Source organism: Simochromis diagramma, unplaced genomic scaffold (assembly GCF_900408965.1).
Source record: "Simochromis diagramma unplaced genomic scaffold, fSimDia1.1 OVJJ01000483.1, whole genome shotgun sequence".
NCBI classification, from domain to species: domain Eukaryota; kingdom Metazoa; phylum Chordata; class Actinopteri; order Cichliformes; family Cichlidae; genus Simochromis; species Simochromis diagramma.
In genome coordinates this window covers 2,854,880-2,873,304 of record NW_024386835.1, presented here as the reverse complement: position 1 = coordinate 2,873,304, position 18,425 = coordinate 2,854,880, and the positions used below count along the sequence as shown (strand labels likewise).

General features: G+C 41.0%; 1 protein-coding gene across 1 annotated transcript; it reads left to right on the top strand.

The window, feature by feature from the left end:
* The first annotated feature begins 8,036 nt into the window (after positions 1–8,036).
* LOC120731705 (leucine-rich repeat neuronal protein 1-like) lies at positions 8,037–18,422 on the top strand. The gene is made up of 2 exons (XM_040028843.1): positions 8,037–8,462; positions 15,288–18,422. The coding sequence occupies exon 2, from the start codon at positions 15,491–15,493 to the stop codon at positions 17,636–17,638; it is 2,148 nt and encodes a 715-aa protein (XP_039884777.1). The 5' UTR covers positions 8,037–8,462; positions 15,288–15,490; the 3' UTR covers positions 17,639–18,422.
* Positions 18,423–18,425: the final 3 nt, after the last annotated feature.

The window sequence follows — 18,425 nt, the reverse complement described above, 5'->3', positions numbered from 1 at the left end:
AGCACGCACAATAGCAGCAGCTGAGGGCAGTCTGATAGTCTTTAGCAAATTAATAGCTTGACTAGTGCCCGAGCGTGAATTTCCTTACTGCAGCATGCTGTCTATGCGTAATTTGGTCATTCTGTTAAAGACTCTTTAAGGTACATTCTCTGAAGTTTTCCTGTCCTTGACACCCTCCACCCACTCACTACTCCTCTGAAGCACTGGCTCTTTCGTTCTAGAATCAGCATGATTTATAAGAGCTAATAGCCACCCACTCTCTTCACGCTCTTTAACTCTCAATCTATTGATATCAGTCAGCCAGGAAATGGAGCTAAATTATCCCATTCACTGAGAGACTTTAACAGTCCAAAGGATTTACCCTCTAACTGAGAATTTTGCACATTATACAAAATTTTCACAGACCACACAAACTGACATCTGCATTATGAACATGCCGATTAATTATGCATACTTTCTCATCATGCTATGGAAATAATTAATTGTGACATGCACGTTCTTTTCTTCCTGGCACAGTGCTAATGACTAGTAATATAAACCAGCATGAAAAGGCAATCAGGGCTCTCAAGACAAGAAGAGGAATTATAAAAAATAAAGACAAAGAGATATTCCATGAGGAAGCAGACTGGTTAAAGAGGCCACCCACCCTCTACCCCCCACTTACCCAATAACACAGACTGGTGAATCACTTCACCGCCCCTCCCCAGCGCACACCAGTCCTACCATATAGAGAAAATTGAGTGGGGCATATATATATTTAAATCCATCACTCCCTTGACTTCTCCTAATGCAAATCCTCTTCTGGCCCTAATCACTTCACTACATTTTTATTCACCTTCCTTCTTCCTAAGTGGGCCAACTTGCCCTTTCCCTCAACCCGAATCCTTGTTGCTTTCTGGACACTTTTTTTTTCCCTTGCAAAAATGCACTGGGACGCTTCAAGGATGAAGTGCTTTGATCTCTGAGAACATCTGATCCTCTTGACAGCAAAAGTGCAATGTTTCTTTGTAAGATATTTTTCAGCTCAAGCACGGAGAGCAGCTGAACAAAAAGGTGGAGTGTTTTGAACGAGAAAAGGTGCCGGGTAAAGTGCTTTCACAAAAACAGCTGCTTCAGCTGCCTCTATTGAAAATATCTGCAAAAACGTACTCCAAACAGAAACCTGGTGGGCACAAAGCTTAATGTTTTCTTTTGGATTATTTCTTTCTCTGCATATCTGCTGCCCATAGACGCACACATTAGCAGTACTTCTATCTCTGCCACAAGCATCAGTAAAAAAAAGAAGAAGAAGAAAAAAAAAGACACATTCTGACTTCAAGCTCAGACGGAGCATGAAGCAAACAAAGAACAGTTGTCTTTGTTCAGCTGGCACAGGCGAGGGAGGGGGTACAAGGAGGGATAAGGATGGAGGATGGGGAGAGACAGATTTCTCTTTTTGTCAGTATGAACGTAAAAAGAGCTGAGAAGCAAAATTTCCTGCTCTAATAATACACGTACACACAATGCAGAATCCTGAGTACCATGCTTTTAAACAGCGCTGTGCTTACTCAGGTGGATCTATGCTTACACAAAAGCGTGTAATATAAAGCATTATACCAATGACTGCTTAAGCATACTGTGTATTTCTATTCTGAGGGATGAGTTAAGCTTAAAGCAATGCTACAAAAGCTTTTTAAGGGTCTGCAGCAGTGTTAGAAGCCCTGTGAGGCTGGCCTGCACCCTGCTAGAGAGGTCTGAACAAAATGCTGAATGTAGCATGCTAATTTGCTCATAATGATAATGCTATCATGCTGATATATTGCAGCTTAAAAGCTTGTTTACCATGCAGTTCACCAACCACTTTGGCATGTTAGCATGAAAATATATGCAAATTAACTCCAGGCACAAATTGAAGCTTGGGTGAATCACATTAATTTTGCAGGTATGTATTCATCAGGTAAAGTATGCATACATTTTATCGTGTTTTTCTCGATGAAGACGCTCTTTTAGTAGTTTATTGATTTCTGGAGGAGAACCATCTTGCAGCTACTATCAAACTGATGATGTGATATTTCATAACCTGAGTGAATTGTTGTTACAGGGATGATCAAAGCCAGAATACATCATATTTCATGCCAGTCTGTCCAGTAAGTCTTGCAATATCTGAGTCAAAGATTGGCAGTGATATCACTTAAATGCACAAATATGTCTCTAGGATAAAAACTGAGCCAAAAAAAAAAAGATTACTCCGCTTCATACAAAAGTAAAATTATTCCAGTAGTAACCAATAAAATAAAAAATAACTTCTTTGGACACAAACTGAAGTATTCTGGTTTCCCTGATCTCAACATACTCAAAATTATCTCTTGATGATGACACATAAGGCATATTTAAGTCTTGCTTTGAAATGGAATGAATAGAATAGAGTTTGATTCATTCTGAATATTTGAACTTGACAACATTTTTCTTTTGTGCGTCCCCAGCTGTATCTGTGAAATTGGAAGTTAAAAAAAAATAAAACAAAAAACCTCATTCTTCGACTTGGGGCTGTCAAAGCATTTTTTTTCCTCCTGCTTTGCAAGACATCAGTGATGTAAAATCCTATTCGTGCCACGTGTGATTGAATTTTTAACGAGTTGTTATTGTTGCAGGAATGAACAGAAAAGAACCAAATTGCTTTTAATATTCTCATTTGTCTGAGAGAGGACATGAGAAAGATGGATAAATACAACTGATTAACGAGATGCTATTATTCTACTATACTTTTTCACCACAGTACACCCAGGGGCAATTAGTGTTATTAATATATTTTTGCAAAAAGAAAAGCAAAACGTAAAGGAGTACACACGGCTACTTTATACACACACACACACACACACACAAACACACACACACTACAAATGCTTCAGAAACTGTTTTAATTTTGGATTGGGCCAAAACAAATCAAGCAAGGCCTGCATTTGACAAACTCAAATGAAAGTCAGTTCCCAAGAGCTTCTGCTAAATTGCTTTGCTAAGGAGCAATTAGAAAGGGATCTGTTGATTTTGTTTTTAAGTGGCTCTGATTGGTTGCAGAGTAGAAGGCCCTAATGTGGACACTAATGCAAAGTGACATGTGTAACAGAAGTCAGGACCTCATCACCTCTGTGGCTATTAAGACCAATTCCGATGAGACATTTCACACAAATTCACCTTGAGTCTCAGCAGTGGAGCTGGACATACAAAGTCAGTGGTATCACTCCGCCCTGCATTTCTAAACAGCATGTTTAACAGTATGGTTAAAGATTATCAAATATTAACTCTCCTAGGATTAATAATGCAGTCACGCTCTCTCATATAACTATCACTCGCATTTTTTGTTAAATAGTTCGGGTTTGTAGGCACAGTTTACCTTTATCTGCGGGTGTATAAGAACGTACTTTTGTGTGTTTATTTGAGTGGACTCTAAGTGACTTGAGAATTTCAAAGAATGTAATAAAATACTTTACTCATTAGAGTCACAACATACAGATACAAGAAAAATATCCTTGTAATGTCTGAGATTTAGCTTACCTTAAAGCCAGTCTGGCTCCATCCTGTCAGCACCTTTAAAGTTTACTAATTAGCATGTGCCAACTGCTTTTTGGGAATCCCCTAAAAAAAACCCTATGTGATATGGACAAATTGTCATAATTTGTAGGCAAAGAGATGTGGGGGTGATTGATTTGGTTATGTTTTTTGTTTTTTGGCTATTTATTTGCTATTTTTTGGAAAGATAGTTGAGCTAGGTTAAGTTAAGACTCTGGGCTGTAGCTGTAGTTGTGGGAGTGATATTGCTGATGTCCCCAAAACAATGATCATCAGTATTATAGTCTATGGTTTGGTATAATATAACAGAGCCAGCTGAAAATTACAGAAAACACAGTACCTGTACACTGTTGGTATAAAATGTGAAAACCCTGCAATAAATGCAGTGAAGCTTAAAATGTTCAATCTACGTTGATACTGAAAGGAGCTGATTCAGCTGAGGGGAGATTTTCTGAGGCTGGTTGTGCTAGTTTTTGTTGAATTGCAACATGCAGTATTGTAAGATGTTTCTGTTTCTCTGCCCATCCCAAGTCTAGATTATTATAAAGTTAGAAAATTACAAAACTCACAACTAGGCCAAGGCCCAAGCACTATTCAAGGAAGTGAATAATAATCATTTCAACTGCACCATTTGCACCAAAATCTAACTTCCTAGTTATTTAGTCACAGAGAAACTAAACAGAAATAAAAACACACCTCTGGAAATTGTCTGTATTTGTCATGTATACACACACCGGCCACTTCATTACGTACATCTTGCCATTATATTGGGATGGATCCTGTTTTGCTTTTAGAACTGCTTTAAATCTTATTGGCAAAGACTAATCTAAGTTTTGGAAACTTTCCTCAGAGATTTTTCTCCAAATTTCTGGTCTCATCCATGATAAGAATCTCTCATTCCACCACATGCCAATCGCGCTCTATTGGAATGAAATCTGGTGACTGTGGATGTAAGTTGAATGCAGTGAACGCCATGTTTAAGAAACCAGTTTGAGATTAACTAAGCTTTATCACATGGTGCGTCATTCTGGTGGAAGCAGCCATGCACACTGTGGTCATGAAGGGATGACTATGGTCAGCAACAACACTGAGGTAGGCTGTGGTGTTTGTCATAGTCATATAGTGCTAAGGAGCCCAAAGTGTGCCATGAAAAAATGTGCTACACCATTTCACCACCAGCAGCTTAAAACCTTTCATGCAAGGTATAATGAATTCATGCTCTCATGATATTTAACCTTAGCAGGAGAAATTGAGACCAGACAATGTTTTTCTAGTTTTCTATTTCCAGTTTTGGTGAGACCATGTGAACTGTAGCCTTATTAAATCACCTTTCATTCCCCAGTTTGAACCTCAGCAGGTTGTCTTGAACATGTCTGCACGCTTCAATGCACTGGCTCACTCCCAAGTGATTGGCTAATGTATTTGTAGTAAAGAGCAGCTAAACAGGTGTTCCCAATAAAGTGGCTAGTGAGTGTATATGTGCTCACAACTTCACACGTGTAAGTGTCCGTTTATTAGCGTTGGTGGAATGGGCATCTGCAGTTCCTTAGAAGTGTTTGCTGCAGTTTGGCAGAAGGTGGTGATGGTACCAAGGATGGTGTAATTATGGCATAATGTCACATCAAGGCTGTAAATGTGTTAAATGTTCAGAGGCAAGCAGCATCTGCTCTGGTTCCATCTGAAAACAGCATGAGACTGTTAATAATAACATCAGTAAAGCTCAGTTAAAAAAAAATCTCTTCAAATAAAACTCCCCTGAGATCTTGTGCTCCAATAAATATTATTTTATGTGTTCCAAATAAACCGTGGGTGAACTCAAGCAAATGCTTCTGGATAAAAAAAGGAGGCATTATCATGTCTGTGTGTGTCTCCATCTACTTCTCAGCATGCATTTTATTTCAGCATTCATCTGATCATTTCTGCCTTTTATAGTCCACCCATCTATGACCCCAAACAAGCACTGACAAGAAAAATGACATCTTATCGTCTCTTCAGCGGAGTGCAGTGCAGCAAAATCACGAGAAGACCTGCGAAAGGTAAAACAGGGGGCACATGTTTCTTTGCGACTGTTTTTCCCAGATGGTCATGTGGAGGGAGCTGTGTGATCGGAGATCTAATAAACCGGTGGATATGCTGCATCGCCATTCCTGGGAGGGAGTTGTTGCCAGAGCAACCACACCACAAGCACTGCAGGTTAATGGTGGGAAATTATGATTTGCTGGTTGCAACCTGCGCACGCACTGACTGCTGAATCAACTTTGAGCTCTCAGTGGGGGTAGCACAATGTGAGCAGTAGCGAGTTTTATACATCACAAAGGACGTAGAAAAAGTTCCAGATGGATTCTGCAAATTGGCAAATATAAGAAAAAAAACCCATTATACATTTGTACCTAGACGCCCTGCAACTATACGGAATAATTCAAAATGTAAATCTAGACTAGAACATCATCTGAGATTCAGAGGATGCAGCTGTTTCCTCGTCAGCCTGCTCGCTTTTCTCTTTTTCTGCTCTCTTTCCTGCGCATCCAAAATAAATTATGCAAAATTTGTCATTATTGCTGACATGTTCTATTTGATTTTAGACTAAAATATGACCTATAATTGAATTCATTCATTTTATGTTTACTTCTGCAGGAAAACTGACTGCTAGCCTACAGAAGTGAAAGAAAATAAGGTTAATTTCTTAGTTAATGCTGCCTAATTCTCGAGATCAGGGTGGTAAAAAAAAAAAAAATCTCCTGATGCACTTTCTCACCTTTAGTTTTCTGACATCAGGATGTTGACATATACAATATTATATTGTATCCTGTGCAGAACAGGAGTTAGTCTGTTGGGTTTCCATCAACAAAGTGAAATGCATAAACCTTTTTTTTGTTGATGGATGCAACTCAAAAAGGACTCCACTACAATGTGAGGGGGTCTGAGGAGAATGTTCAGAACCCTCTGATTTAAAGGGTTAGGGGGTGACAAATCGAAATGGTGAATGGACTGGTCCTTTCTCCTCAAAAAAGATTCAAGATTCCAACAACAAAACAAAAAGAATAACCTAAAATGCCTACTATGTGGATGTCACAAGAAGGACGCCATCATATTAACTTCCACTACCACTGAGGTTTTCTTTGGGATCTGCTCAGTATTAAATGAATGTATGTATCTGAAGAGTCATCTGTTTCCTGGGGTCAACAGTTCATAATCCATCAACAGGGTAAATCAAGCTGAAACAAAATACTTGTTTGCATTTTCTTTTAACTGTTCGCGTCTTTCTATCAACAGTCCATCATAACCATGTGAAATGGTTGAACACTGCAGTATTTCATCAGTGGTACGCAAATCCAAACTTGGTCTACTAATGTGGAATGGATAATCTATAAAAGCTTTGATAAAAACCAATAAAATGGCAAAAGTGTCTTTGTGCTGACAATGTATATACATATATCTGCAATTATCTCCTCAATTCTTTTGTAAATGAGCAAAACCTGCACATGACATCCTTGCACACATTCTTGCACACATTGATGATAACATCTGTTCTCCGTAGCTGTAGTTTGGATGAAGTACCTGACAGGCAGTGCCCAGACTTGCAGCTCAAACAGAAAGTGATGAAACAGTGTCATTTTCACGGCTCCCGCAAGAAAAGGAGGGAGGAGGAGGAGGCGGAGGAGCAAGAATGAATCCAAAGAAGTGACAGTTGTATAGGAAATATGTATCTTTCTTAAATTCCCAAAATGGACTCCTGTGTTTGTGTGAAGAGTTTGTGTATTACTTGCCTTATGCCTAAATCTGTTTCCACGTCAGTGTGGGGACTCGCCTTCTGTATGTGGATAAAAGAAAATCCCTATGACGTAAACAGTTTAATTTAATGCTGAAGATCTGGTCAAAGGGTTCTGGTAATGTTCAAGTTGAGTGATTCTTAAACTTCAGAAGCTCCACAAGCCAAAAAGTTCACACCCAGCAGCCAAAAATCATTAACAATTCAATTATAATAAAAAATTACATTATCATTATATCACTGAACCTAGCTTCTCTTCATGTTCTTCTCCAGGTCATCCCTGCAGCGACTCTATGTTCCACCAGTTAGTCTTGAGAAACCAGTGGGTAAGGTCCAGTGTGTAAAGATGGTAAAAGTCCAGGAATTCAATGTTAGTCATTAAACTTCCGAGTCTGTGCGTGTGTGTGTGTGTGCGCGCGCATGCACATGGAAGAGAGAGCTAGGGAAATGGGGGAAGAAGTGGGGTGACTAGATCCACTTTAAAGTCCATTTCAATTCATAATTATTATGAATTATTAACTCCGAGCTCGTGGCAGACAAAAGATTTTCTACCAAACACGTTCACACATTTTTTTTCACTGGTGATAACTACATTTCAGTAAGGTTTACCCGAAGAGTGAAAATACGCACAATGTTTAAGCGCTCAACAATAACACTAATAATCTAAAAAGAAAACATCTAAATAGTCTCAGTGTAGTCACATGTCATTGTTTCCTCAGCCTGAGGTTCAATCACAACATAATCCGCGCATCGCAGTTTACGGCCAGTAGGGTGGGATTTTCGTTCCCATGGTTGTGATGACAGAACAGATGGTGAGGCTGCTTGTTTGGGCACCAGAGTCGGTGTCAGAGGCTTTTCTGTCCAGCTGACCTGCACAGGGCAGCTGCTCTCTGGAAGCTGCGCGCTGCTGCTTTTCACTGCTGAAGTATCGCCTGTCGCCGTGTTTCAAACACCAGTTGGAGTAGAAGGGGAGCGAAAAGCCGGGGTACGGGGTGCTTTGCTACAAAATCTCTTCGTTCGGGTTCACATCTGTATTCGAAAACATAGTTTGCGTCGCTCAGTCATCTTCCTGGAGTGGCGGATGCTGCATGGGTCACATACAGTAGCCTGCAGCATTCTTTGGTACGGAGGATTCGGCGCTTCGTAGGTGAGAGCAAAACGCCTGTTTATTTTATGCATGTGCTGATGTTTTTCGGTGCATGCCCATAGAACAGCTCGGGCGATTTTCTTAATTTCTGACTTGTATGACGGCATTAATATTTTAATCCGTTTCAGAACGATACAGATGAAGTCATCATTTTACAGTTCTTAAAAAGATTTGAGAGCTGCACTGTCCAACAAAGATCCAATGTGACAATAATGGATTCTCGTTAAGAGACAAGACTGATTTGATTGCCCGAACAAACGGAAATATAGATTATTCAATAATAGTAATATTAAAAATAATAATAATAATAATAATATTAAGGTTTATCGATGTTTGGACGTTATCATTCTGCGGTGTGTGCTCAGTCAGTCTTATCAATAAAATGCTTTTTTTGCTGTGATTTTTCGAGGAGCTTGCGCTCTGCAGTCAGTCTCTACAGGGCATATCTTCATTATGAGCCGTTCCAGGTCTAGACAATCATCAATGTGTGACGATAGGACGCAGGAAAACAAAGAAAACATGAACCAAACCTGGTGTTAAAAATGGCTTTAAGTGAAATTATTTCTGTTTTAATTGTTATAGTTTTCTCCATAAAAGATCTAAATACATCTCTACATGGATGTTGTTAAACGCACAGTATTGCAGACTCTCCACTGTAGTTGGTTGAACTAACAATGTAGTGTAACATTTACACATACTTTCCCGGTGCAGTGCAGAGTGCACTGGGGCAGCTGAGTAGTATTCACCTCTCTCTCTCTCTCTCTACACACACACACACACACACACACACACACACACACACACACACATATATATATATATATATATATACATAAAAATATATATATATATATATATACATATAAATATATATATATGAGGAAATGAATGGGTGAGGAAATGAATCCTTAGGAAGTGTCTGAAATTATGACAAGGAGAGGAAAGGAGACAGACAACCCTGTGTTTCTACTAAAAAGAAAGCGGGGGGGGCTGCATTGTGCAGGTCACCTTTGTCAAGTTGGCTCTGTTGTTTCAGCTGCTGCATTACAGAGCACCTGTTACTGAGATCACTAATGCGGCACCAAGGGTTGAGGATCATAACTGTTTATTACAAACGTCTGGTTGAGTTTTGTCATCTTGTTTACACAGACAAAAAGATTGTGCATGATTTGCACACTGCCAATCTTCCAGCAAATGCAAGCACACAACTTTGTGTAGTCGCCCAACGAGCCAGTGATATGAAAGCTGTGGACCCCCCCACCCGAATCTTAGCATCAACAATGCACAGTGACGTATCTCCTCAGCTGGTAACAGGGAGTGTGAGAAAATACCGACACAAAGACACGACTTGGTGTGTCTGTGCGCCATTGTGCGCCATAGGGCTACCGCTGCAGCATGTTCTGGAGCTGCAGTTCCCACAGTGGTGGAGGGGAGTTGAGGGTGTCAACAGCTTGACCTTATTCCTTTGAGAGTGTGATGTGAATTCAAACATGGGAACGCAATGAGCCATTAAAAGGTCTTGTCGTTTTGTTGTGACTGAATGAGTGTTTTTATTTTATTTTATTATCAGTATATGTTTTTTCACACTCTACATAGTACTCTAAAAAGCCTTTTTAAAATAAAATATGATGCTCTGTCAATTTAAAGATTACGTATGTCATTAAAAACAAACTAAAACACTGAAAATGTAGGTAAAAATAAGAAATAGTAAATGAACTAAGTTTGTGAAGACTTATTGTCCATTCGATGCAAACCACATTCATTCACAACATTTTTATTGTACACATGCAGTCTTCACTGTCCCTTCCCACATGTAAACTCACACATAATAAAGAAGCACATTTCCTAAAATTCCACTCAAAAGAATTAATATTGGCACGATTTCTTTGCTCTGTGCAGTAGGTTAATTTAAACAGAGAAAGTTAATTTCCCTTGACCTCTGAGTCTTTCCAAATAGGGATTCCCCAGAGATTAGAGACCTTGGCATGTCACTATGATTAATCGATACTCCAATGACAACATATTGGCTTTTCACACACGCTGCAACTTTAAGGAGAGCTGAGGTGGAGAGGGAGAGTGTGGACAAAAAAAAGGGACAGAAAAAAAAATAAAGCCAAAGAAGAAAAATTGTGTCAAGATCCATCTCTGTTCCACAGGGAAATAAGCCTCCTGTATGGATTTGCGGTAAATGGAAATACAGAGACAATTTGCTGCTCTGCGACTTTTAACCTTCAGTGGATTCTGAAGAAATCATGCAGCGTACTTTTCCGTGATTCCATACATACTATTCGATTTTGTCATTGCGCCTTGAGTCCTGTGGCGTTTTCAGCTCCTCCTGTAGTCTTCGAGCTCTCCACCTTCTCTCTCTTTGCGCTCTGTCTTTTTCCTGACTGGTTGGACATGCATCCCTCTCAGCTACACCTCTGCAATCAGCAGCTGCACCAAAGCCCTCTGTGATGTGAAGTGAGACACTTGCATACTAATGGAGCAGAAACAGGATGTCTCTCAGGCAGGCCAGCACAGTGAGGACATGAAGAAAACATCAGGCGGCATTGCTTAGGTTTCAGTACCACATTACAGCTCTGGATTGATGCTGTTTGTCATGGCAAACTCGAAGCATTAGTAAATGAATAAGTGTCTTATTATAATATAGCGTATGGTGATGCATGTGCAAAGTATAGTTTTATTTATTGGTTCCTCTGCGAGGGCAGTGTTTTCCTTGCACATATGGTTGGCTGTTTAATCATACCAGTGGGTTTCTATTGCACCAGCCCAAGTTTTTACTGGCATATTTCATTCGCTGCCTGATGGCACTAATAGCTGTCTTCTCATATCTTTGGTTATGGAACAAATGCCGGTGGCATAGCCGTTGCCATGGTGATGGCATGTCTGTGAGCCTGTTGTGTGGCTGCTGATACAGAAACACTGCTCACATTTTGCACCCAGTGAAACGGGCCCCAGAAACAGATGGGTGAAAGAATTGCCTCCTGTGAAAAATGATGTGGTGCGCTATCAAGTGAGGTCCCTCCTGGCTGTGCCAGGGGCATATGGTGAAATATAATATTAGCGGCAATTCTTAGAAGGGCGCAAAATCAAATGAACTGAAATTACTCATAAAACAACACAAGTGTCATGATTTTTATTCAATCAAAGTGTTTTCAAATCACCTCTTTAATGTCTGTGATTGAAAACAACGACTGCCAGGTGCACCCATAAAGACTTGCACGCCGCAGATCTAAAGAGAAATGATCCTGCATCTGATTGCAGGTCTGTTTTCCTTCAGGGGCTCTCATTATCTCGCCACTTGTATTGTCCAAAGAAAATGTCTTATAAATAGATTTATGGAGCCTTAACATGGAACAGACAAGGGTTAGGGTTAGACCATTTCTGTAATATACTCACATATCTATATTATTGCTAATATATATTGTAATATATCTATATCACTAAAGCACTTCTGGATGGATGCAAACTGCATTTCGTTGCCCTGTACCTGTGCATGTGCAATGACAATAAAGTTGAATTCTATTCTATTCTATTCTATTCTACAAACTTCGTTATGAGCCGCAATTACATCCTGCTGTCATGCTTCGGACCCTCAGAGCCAATGAACCTCTGAAGGTTCAGCTGAACCAAGTGCAGACCAATTGTAGATGGTTGTTGACGCATTTTATATATATAATGTGAACTTGGATTAAAACCTCATAACTACTGGGTGTGCTGTGAGAGTAAATCCCTCAGCTTGAGCCTTCAGTTTAGACAGTCAGCTGGATAATGCCGAGCTACTGAAGGATTTTTCTTCCTCCTTCTAGTGTTCTGAGTATGCATGCATGTAAAAATCAGCAAGTCAAATAAGAATAGGCAAGGATGGGTATGTGTCGGAGGATGTGTTGCGATGGGATGAAAAATGTATTTTGTGTGAAAGTGTAGATCCAAATGTAAGAGGAAATATATTTCATACAATATCTGTGCTCTCTGCTGCCACAGCCGAGTGATTAGCAATAGATTTTCAGCATAAAGGTGCTCTTACCCAACAGGTGCAGCCCTGCTGTGGCAGTGAGTGTATTATATTATATCTCAAACCGAATCTCTGCTGTCCTCTGTTGCAGTTTAAATTGTGAGACTAAAGTGTGTTGCCAACTACAGAATATATAGTTATCATGAGGAAGTTGTATGTGGAGCTTCTCAGTTACAGAAGCTGTCTATAAGACTGCACAGAACACACAAGCTGTGTAGAAAACTGTAAGAATGTGCATTAAAGGCCATAACACTCTGACACAATGTATGCAAAAAAAGCGATGCACATAGATTAAAGTTATCCTTCAAACACGTTAGTAAGAGTAGCAGTGAGCAGGGGGTCAGAGCAGCAGGCTGCATGGCTTAGCACTGGACCAGCAAAGGCTCGATGTTATGAACAGGTGGGAAGCCATTCCAATCACTTCAGCAGAACTGGTCCGTGGCCAACAATACGTGTGTGTGTGGGTTGAGCGGAGAGAGTGTACGTGTAAATTTGTGTACTGCAATCATTATGAAGCAAACTACCAGTGAAAAAGAGCATATGTGCCCAACAAAACTTCCCAGGGTCAATAAGGTCAACACATACACACAGCAAGACATAGGTGGGGACCGGATGCTGACTCCCACAGTGTTGCCAGGCTGCCAGAAACCTAGTGGCAGGTGTCTGAGTTTTATGGCCTCAGCATGAAAACAAACATCACTCCTCCTGTCTTCTCCAATTTAATACCCGAGCAAAGCAACACATGGAGCAAGAGAGAGAGGACAGATAAATGTGTTATCGAGGAGATTTCTACATATATTTATAGGCAAGTAATTAAAATGAAGAACATATGACTGGATTATTTAAATGATGGATGATTAAAAGCAGAAGGAGAAGCCACATGTTCAGAGTTTTCTAATCAGGATCTATGAATAGTAGGCACACGTTCCTGCTGCCACACTTTAGTCACACTGAGAGAATCATTAGATCGGATAGTGTGTGACCAGGTCACTGCAGAGATCAGCCACCTGATCCAAGGTAGCATATGAATTCTTTGAGAAACTGGGGTGAGCGCTGAAGCTTTAATGCTTAAACTTTCTGTGATATATTTCCTCTATTTGACTGAATTTGTTGAAAGCCTTTTTTTTTGTATGTGCAGTTCCTCTCCTCTGCTGCATTTCAATTTCTAGAAACAACTTATTTCTCGACATGGCACAGGCTTTTATTCTGTATCTGTCAAGCAGTTTTTACATTATGGTGTATGCGATGTTAAGGGAAAAACAGCGAGAATCTGTCAACACATCACAAAGCGCGAACAGACACCATATGAAAGGTGAGGGAAAACAATCTGTATCTATTTTATGTTAATATCTGAGGAACCTGCTACTTACGATCTGAAATAAATGTTACCCATCTCGCACACACACACGCACGCGTGCACAAACTCAACCTCAGTATGTGAGGATCAAAACAAGCGTTAGTGTTAGTCACACTGGAAGCTGAAACTGCAGTTGTTTGTTTTAGTGAAAGAAAGCCAAGAGCCTCTTTTGCTTTCCCATTTCTCTGTCTTCTATTAAAGGAATAAATGGAGATTTCCTTTCAGTTGTTTAGGATGCGTACCGACACATAGACACAAACACAACCTCACATACAGACAAGATACAGTGTATGCACGTGCAAAACTAGCTAAAAGAAGAATGTTATTTTTCTAGTTTGTAACAGTATAGAGGAATTCTTTTTATTTGTTCAAAGAAACTGACAGCAGTTCCTCATTCTCAACACTCATATTGCTTGTCTGTGCCGGTCATTCTTAGTAATACTTGTCAGACTGGGTGACATCAGACTGTAGAACAAAAGCAAAAAAGCATAAAATCTTAAAAATGCGCTGGCGGCTCAGGATGTCAGTCAGCTCATCTTAATCTCAACAAACCTGGACGTGCACAGTTATACAGCGGGCCCACAGCTCAAACTTTTTTTGTGACTGCCTACCATGGGTCTTTATCATAAGCAGTGAGTGATTAACAGTGAAGAGCACTCACTCCCAGTATATTAAGCCTGTTGTGTAATGGGCTCACAGCCAGAGTTGCCGGCTGCTCCCACCCTGCTCGCTCGTTGAAGAGGATAACTGAAACTAAGCTGGTATGCAGATAATCTAACCAAACCAGAGAGAGAGCGAGAGAAAACATTTTCATAATCTCCAAGGAGACAGATACATCAAGGAGGCACAGGCAAAAACAAACCTATCATCCTACGTGCTGAAAAGTGTAGTGCTCAGTCTAAAAACGTTGCCTCTTTCTCCCTGTTAGTTAACCTGCTTGGGTAAAATGGCAGTTTTAGTAAAGGAGGAGCAAGATTTTAAATACGTTGCAATGCCTTGTGATTTCATTGCTGTAACACTAAAGCTTTACATGTAAATAAAGAGTGCCTCGCTCAAGAGCAAATTTCAAGCAGTCCTTTGGGATGACTTGTTTCAGCTGAAGTTCATTTCAAGATCTCAAATTAATTAAACACACTTCTGCTTATTATCAGTTATGTCTGGATGTGTAAGCTGCAATTTAAAATGATGATAAATTCCTATGTGACTCAAGGGGAACCACATGAATTTGACAGATTCTTTCTGCCCTGTTAGACACATCATTTTAAATATCCCTAAACACCTGTGAGGTGCAGCTATGGATATGTGACGTGTCGCATTTTTTTCATCATCTTGAAATTAATAATGAACTCATTACCTTCTCACTTCACTCTGTTATGCCGTTTTTCAATCCCCCCCCCCCCCCCAGTTACTTATATCCCTTAACAGCTGCCTTATTCTTTTTCTTTTTCAGGTCAAAACCTCAAGTTGAAGTTTGGATCTAATGCCTGTCCTGCCTGTCTTTTGCAAACTCCATCCTCTTGGTTAGAAATCACCATTCTCAACCTACAGCAGCTAGCTACAAAGGAGACTAATGCTTATTAACCGTACCCTTATATCCTCCTCCCAAACGCTGCCTCTCATTTAAGCCTTTTGTGAGCAGGGAGAGGAGACAACATGGCGCTCAGCTGTCAGCCTTGGCCTCCTCTAATCTGGTTGTGCATAGGATTGCTTCTTTGCTTTCTGTCACCGGCACACGGCAAAGATTGCCCTCATTTGTGTGTTTGCGAGATCCGCCCTTGGTTCACCCCTCAGTCAACCTACAAGGAGGCAACTACAGTGGATTGCAATGATTTAAGGCTAACACACATCCCTACCAACCTGTCAGTGGATACCCAAGTGTTACTGCTCCAAAGCAACGCCATCTCTCGTACCAGCGGAGAGCTGGAGGTACTGTTTAACTTGACGGAGCTAGATTTATCCCAAAACAACTTTAGCACTGTGGAAGCTGTCGGCCTCACAAGCATGAACCACCTGACCACCCTGCATCTAGAGGAGAACCAGATCACGCAGCTGCCAGACCACTGCCTGCAAAACCTCTCCAACCTTCAGGAGCTCTACATCAACCACAACCAGATAAGCTCCATCTCCCCTCGAGCATTTGCGGGACTGCACAGTCTGCTGCGCCTCCACCTTAACTCCAACAGGCTCCATGTCATAGACAGCCGCTGGTTTGAAGAAACACCCAATCTTGAGATTCTCATGATTGGGGAGAATCCAGTTATTGGCCTCCTAGACATGAACTTCAAGCCCCTAGTAAGGCTGAGAAGTCTGGTTCTGGCTGGAATGGATCTCACTGATGTTCCACCCGATGCATTTGTAGGTTTAGATAATTTGGAGAGCATTTCTTTCTATGACAACAAATTGGTCAGTATCCCCCAACTGGCCCTTCAGAAAGTTCCCAATCTCAAATTCTTGGATTTAAACAAGAATCCAGTCCAGAAAATTCAAGAAGGAGACTTCAGAAACATGCTACGTCTGAAGGAGCTGGGCATCAACAACATGATGGAGTTAGTGTCTATTGACCGTTATGCTATGGACAACCTCCCAGAACTGACTAAACTAGAGGCAACCAACAACCCGAAGCTGTCTTATATCCACAGGTTTGCTTTCAGGGATATGCCATCCCTTGAGAGTCTGATGCTTAATAATAATGCTCTTACTGCCCTTTACAAGCAAACTGTGGATGTGTTGCCAAATCTGCGGGAGATCAGTCTCCACAGCAACCCATTGCGGTGTGATTGTGTCATACAGTGGATGAGTTCCAACAGGACCACGGTGCGCTTCATGGAGCCCTTGACTATGCTGTGCACCTCCCCACCAGAATTTAGAGGTCAACGGGTCAGAGAGTTCAGACTGCTGGAGTCAACGGAGCAGTGTCTTCCCCTTATATCCCATGAAACCTTTCCCAGCCACTTGAATCTAGAGCTGGGCATGAGTGTGAGCCTGGACTGCCGGGCAATGGCTGAACCAAATCCAGATATATACTGGGTGACTCCTCTTGGAAACAAAATCACAATGGACACTGTGTCAGAGCGCTATCACTTGAGCAGCGAGGGCACCCTGCGGCTTTCTCACGTGCAGGTGCAAGATTCTGGTCGTTACACCTGCGTGGCCCAGAACACTGAAGGGGCCGACACACGGGTCGCCACCATCCGCATAAATGGAACCCTGCTCGACAGCGCTCAGGTGATGAAGATTTATGTCAAGCAGACGGAGTCACACTCCATCTTGGTGTCCTGGAAAGTCAACTCTAATGTCATGTCCTCGAACCTGAAGTGGGCTTCGGCCACCATGAAGATTGACAATCCACACATCACCTACACAGCCCGTGTCCCTGTAGATGTCCACGAGTACAACCTCACGCACCTTCAACCTGCCACCGAGTACGAGGTATGCCTCACTGTCTCCAACATCCACCTGCAGACACACAAGTCTTGCGTTAATGTGACAACACGTAGCGCTACCTTTGCCCTGGACCTGACAGACCAGCACCCAAGCGCAGCTGTGCTAGCTGTCATGTCAACCATGTTGCTCTTCCTCAGTCTGGCCACTGTGGGCATCTACATGGCCCGAAGATGGAAGAGGAAAAATTACCACCACTCCTTGAAGAAATACATGCTGAAGACATCCTCCATTCCACTTAACGAGCTCTACCCTCCACTCATTAACTTATGGGAGGCTGACGGTGAGAAGGACAAAGATGGGAGCACAGAGGGAAAACCCTCTCCTGTTGACACCACACGCAGTTATTACATGTGGTGAGGATTCACTGAGGATTTATTGTCTCCAGCAGCACAACGACACACTTTTGCCATTTTGGGGCAAAAGTTGACTAAAGTTGCAATTTTTTTTGTATTCTCAGCTTTGCTAATAAGAGGCAGAGTGATCAAGTGCAGGATTTTTATTAGTATAGCGTATCGCCTTTGTTTGATTCTTTCTAACGTTCTGGACTTTCCAAGATGGCAGCTGTAGTTAGCCTCCAGGTTGTCTTAGTTGCTCTGCTCTGTTTCTGTGGTACATTTTTGACTCACTTATTTTTGGGAAGCTTCTACAGCAGCAGGGTCGATGAACTTCTTCCAGCATTACTAGAAATGTTTCTTTCTCGGTTTTGTAAAACAGTTAATCTGTTGCACTGATAGATAAAGGAGTTTGTACGAACTTCGAAGCTGACAACGGGGTTTAGACTTGTTAAACTGTCTACTGAATGTTAGCAATTGTGCAGTAATGTTGTATCAACTATATCTTTGAACTTTCTAATTTACAGCGCAAGATATTAGGATTTTAGTTTGCAGATAAATGTGATGTTAAATGCTAGAAATGCAAATGTTTGATAAGTACCTTTTGACTTCTTTTTCCTTAAGGTGCACTAGAAGCCTTTTGACTTTTTGTTCATTCTTTTATTTGGCTAGACATTTGTTGGCTGCTTAGTTTATTATTTTCACATGCAACATGTATACTAAACACGTTAAAATAAATAACATTTTGATTCTTTTACAGAACTTTGGGAGTTTTCTGTGACTCTTTGGCATTAGAATGATTGCATCTGTTC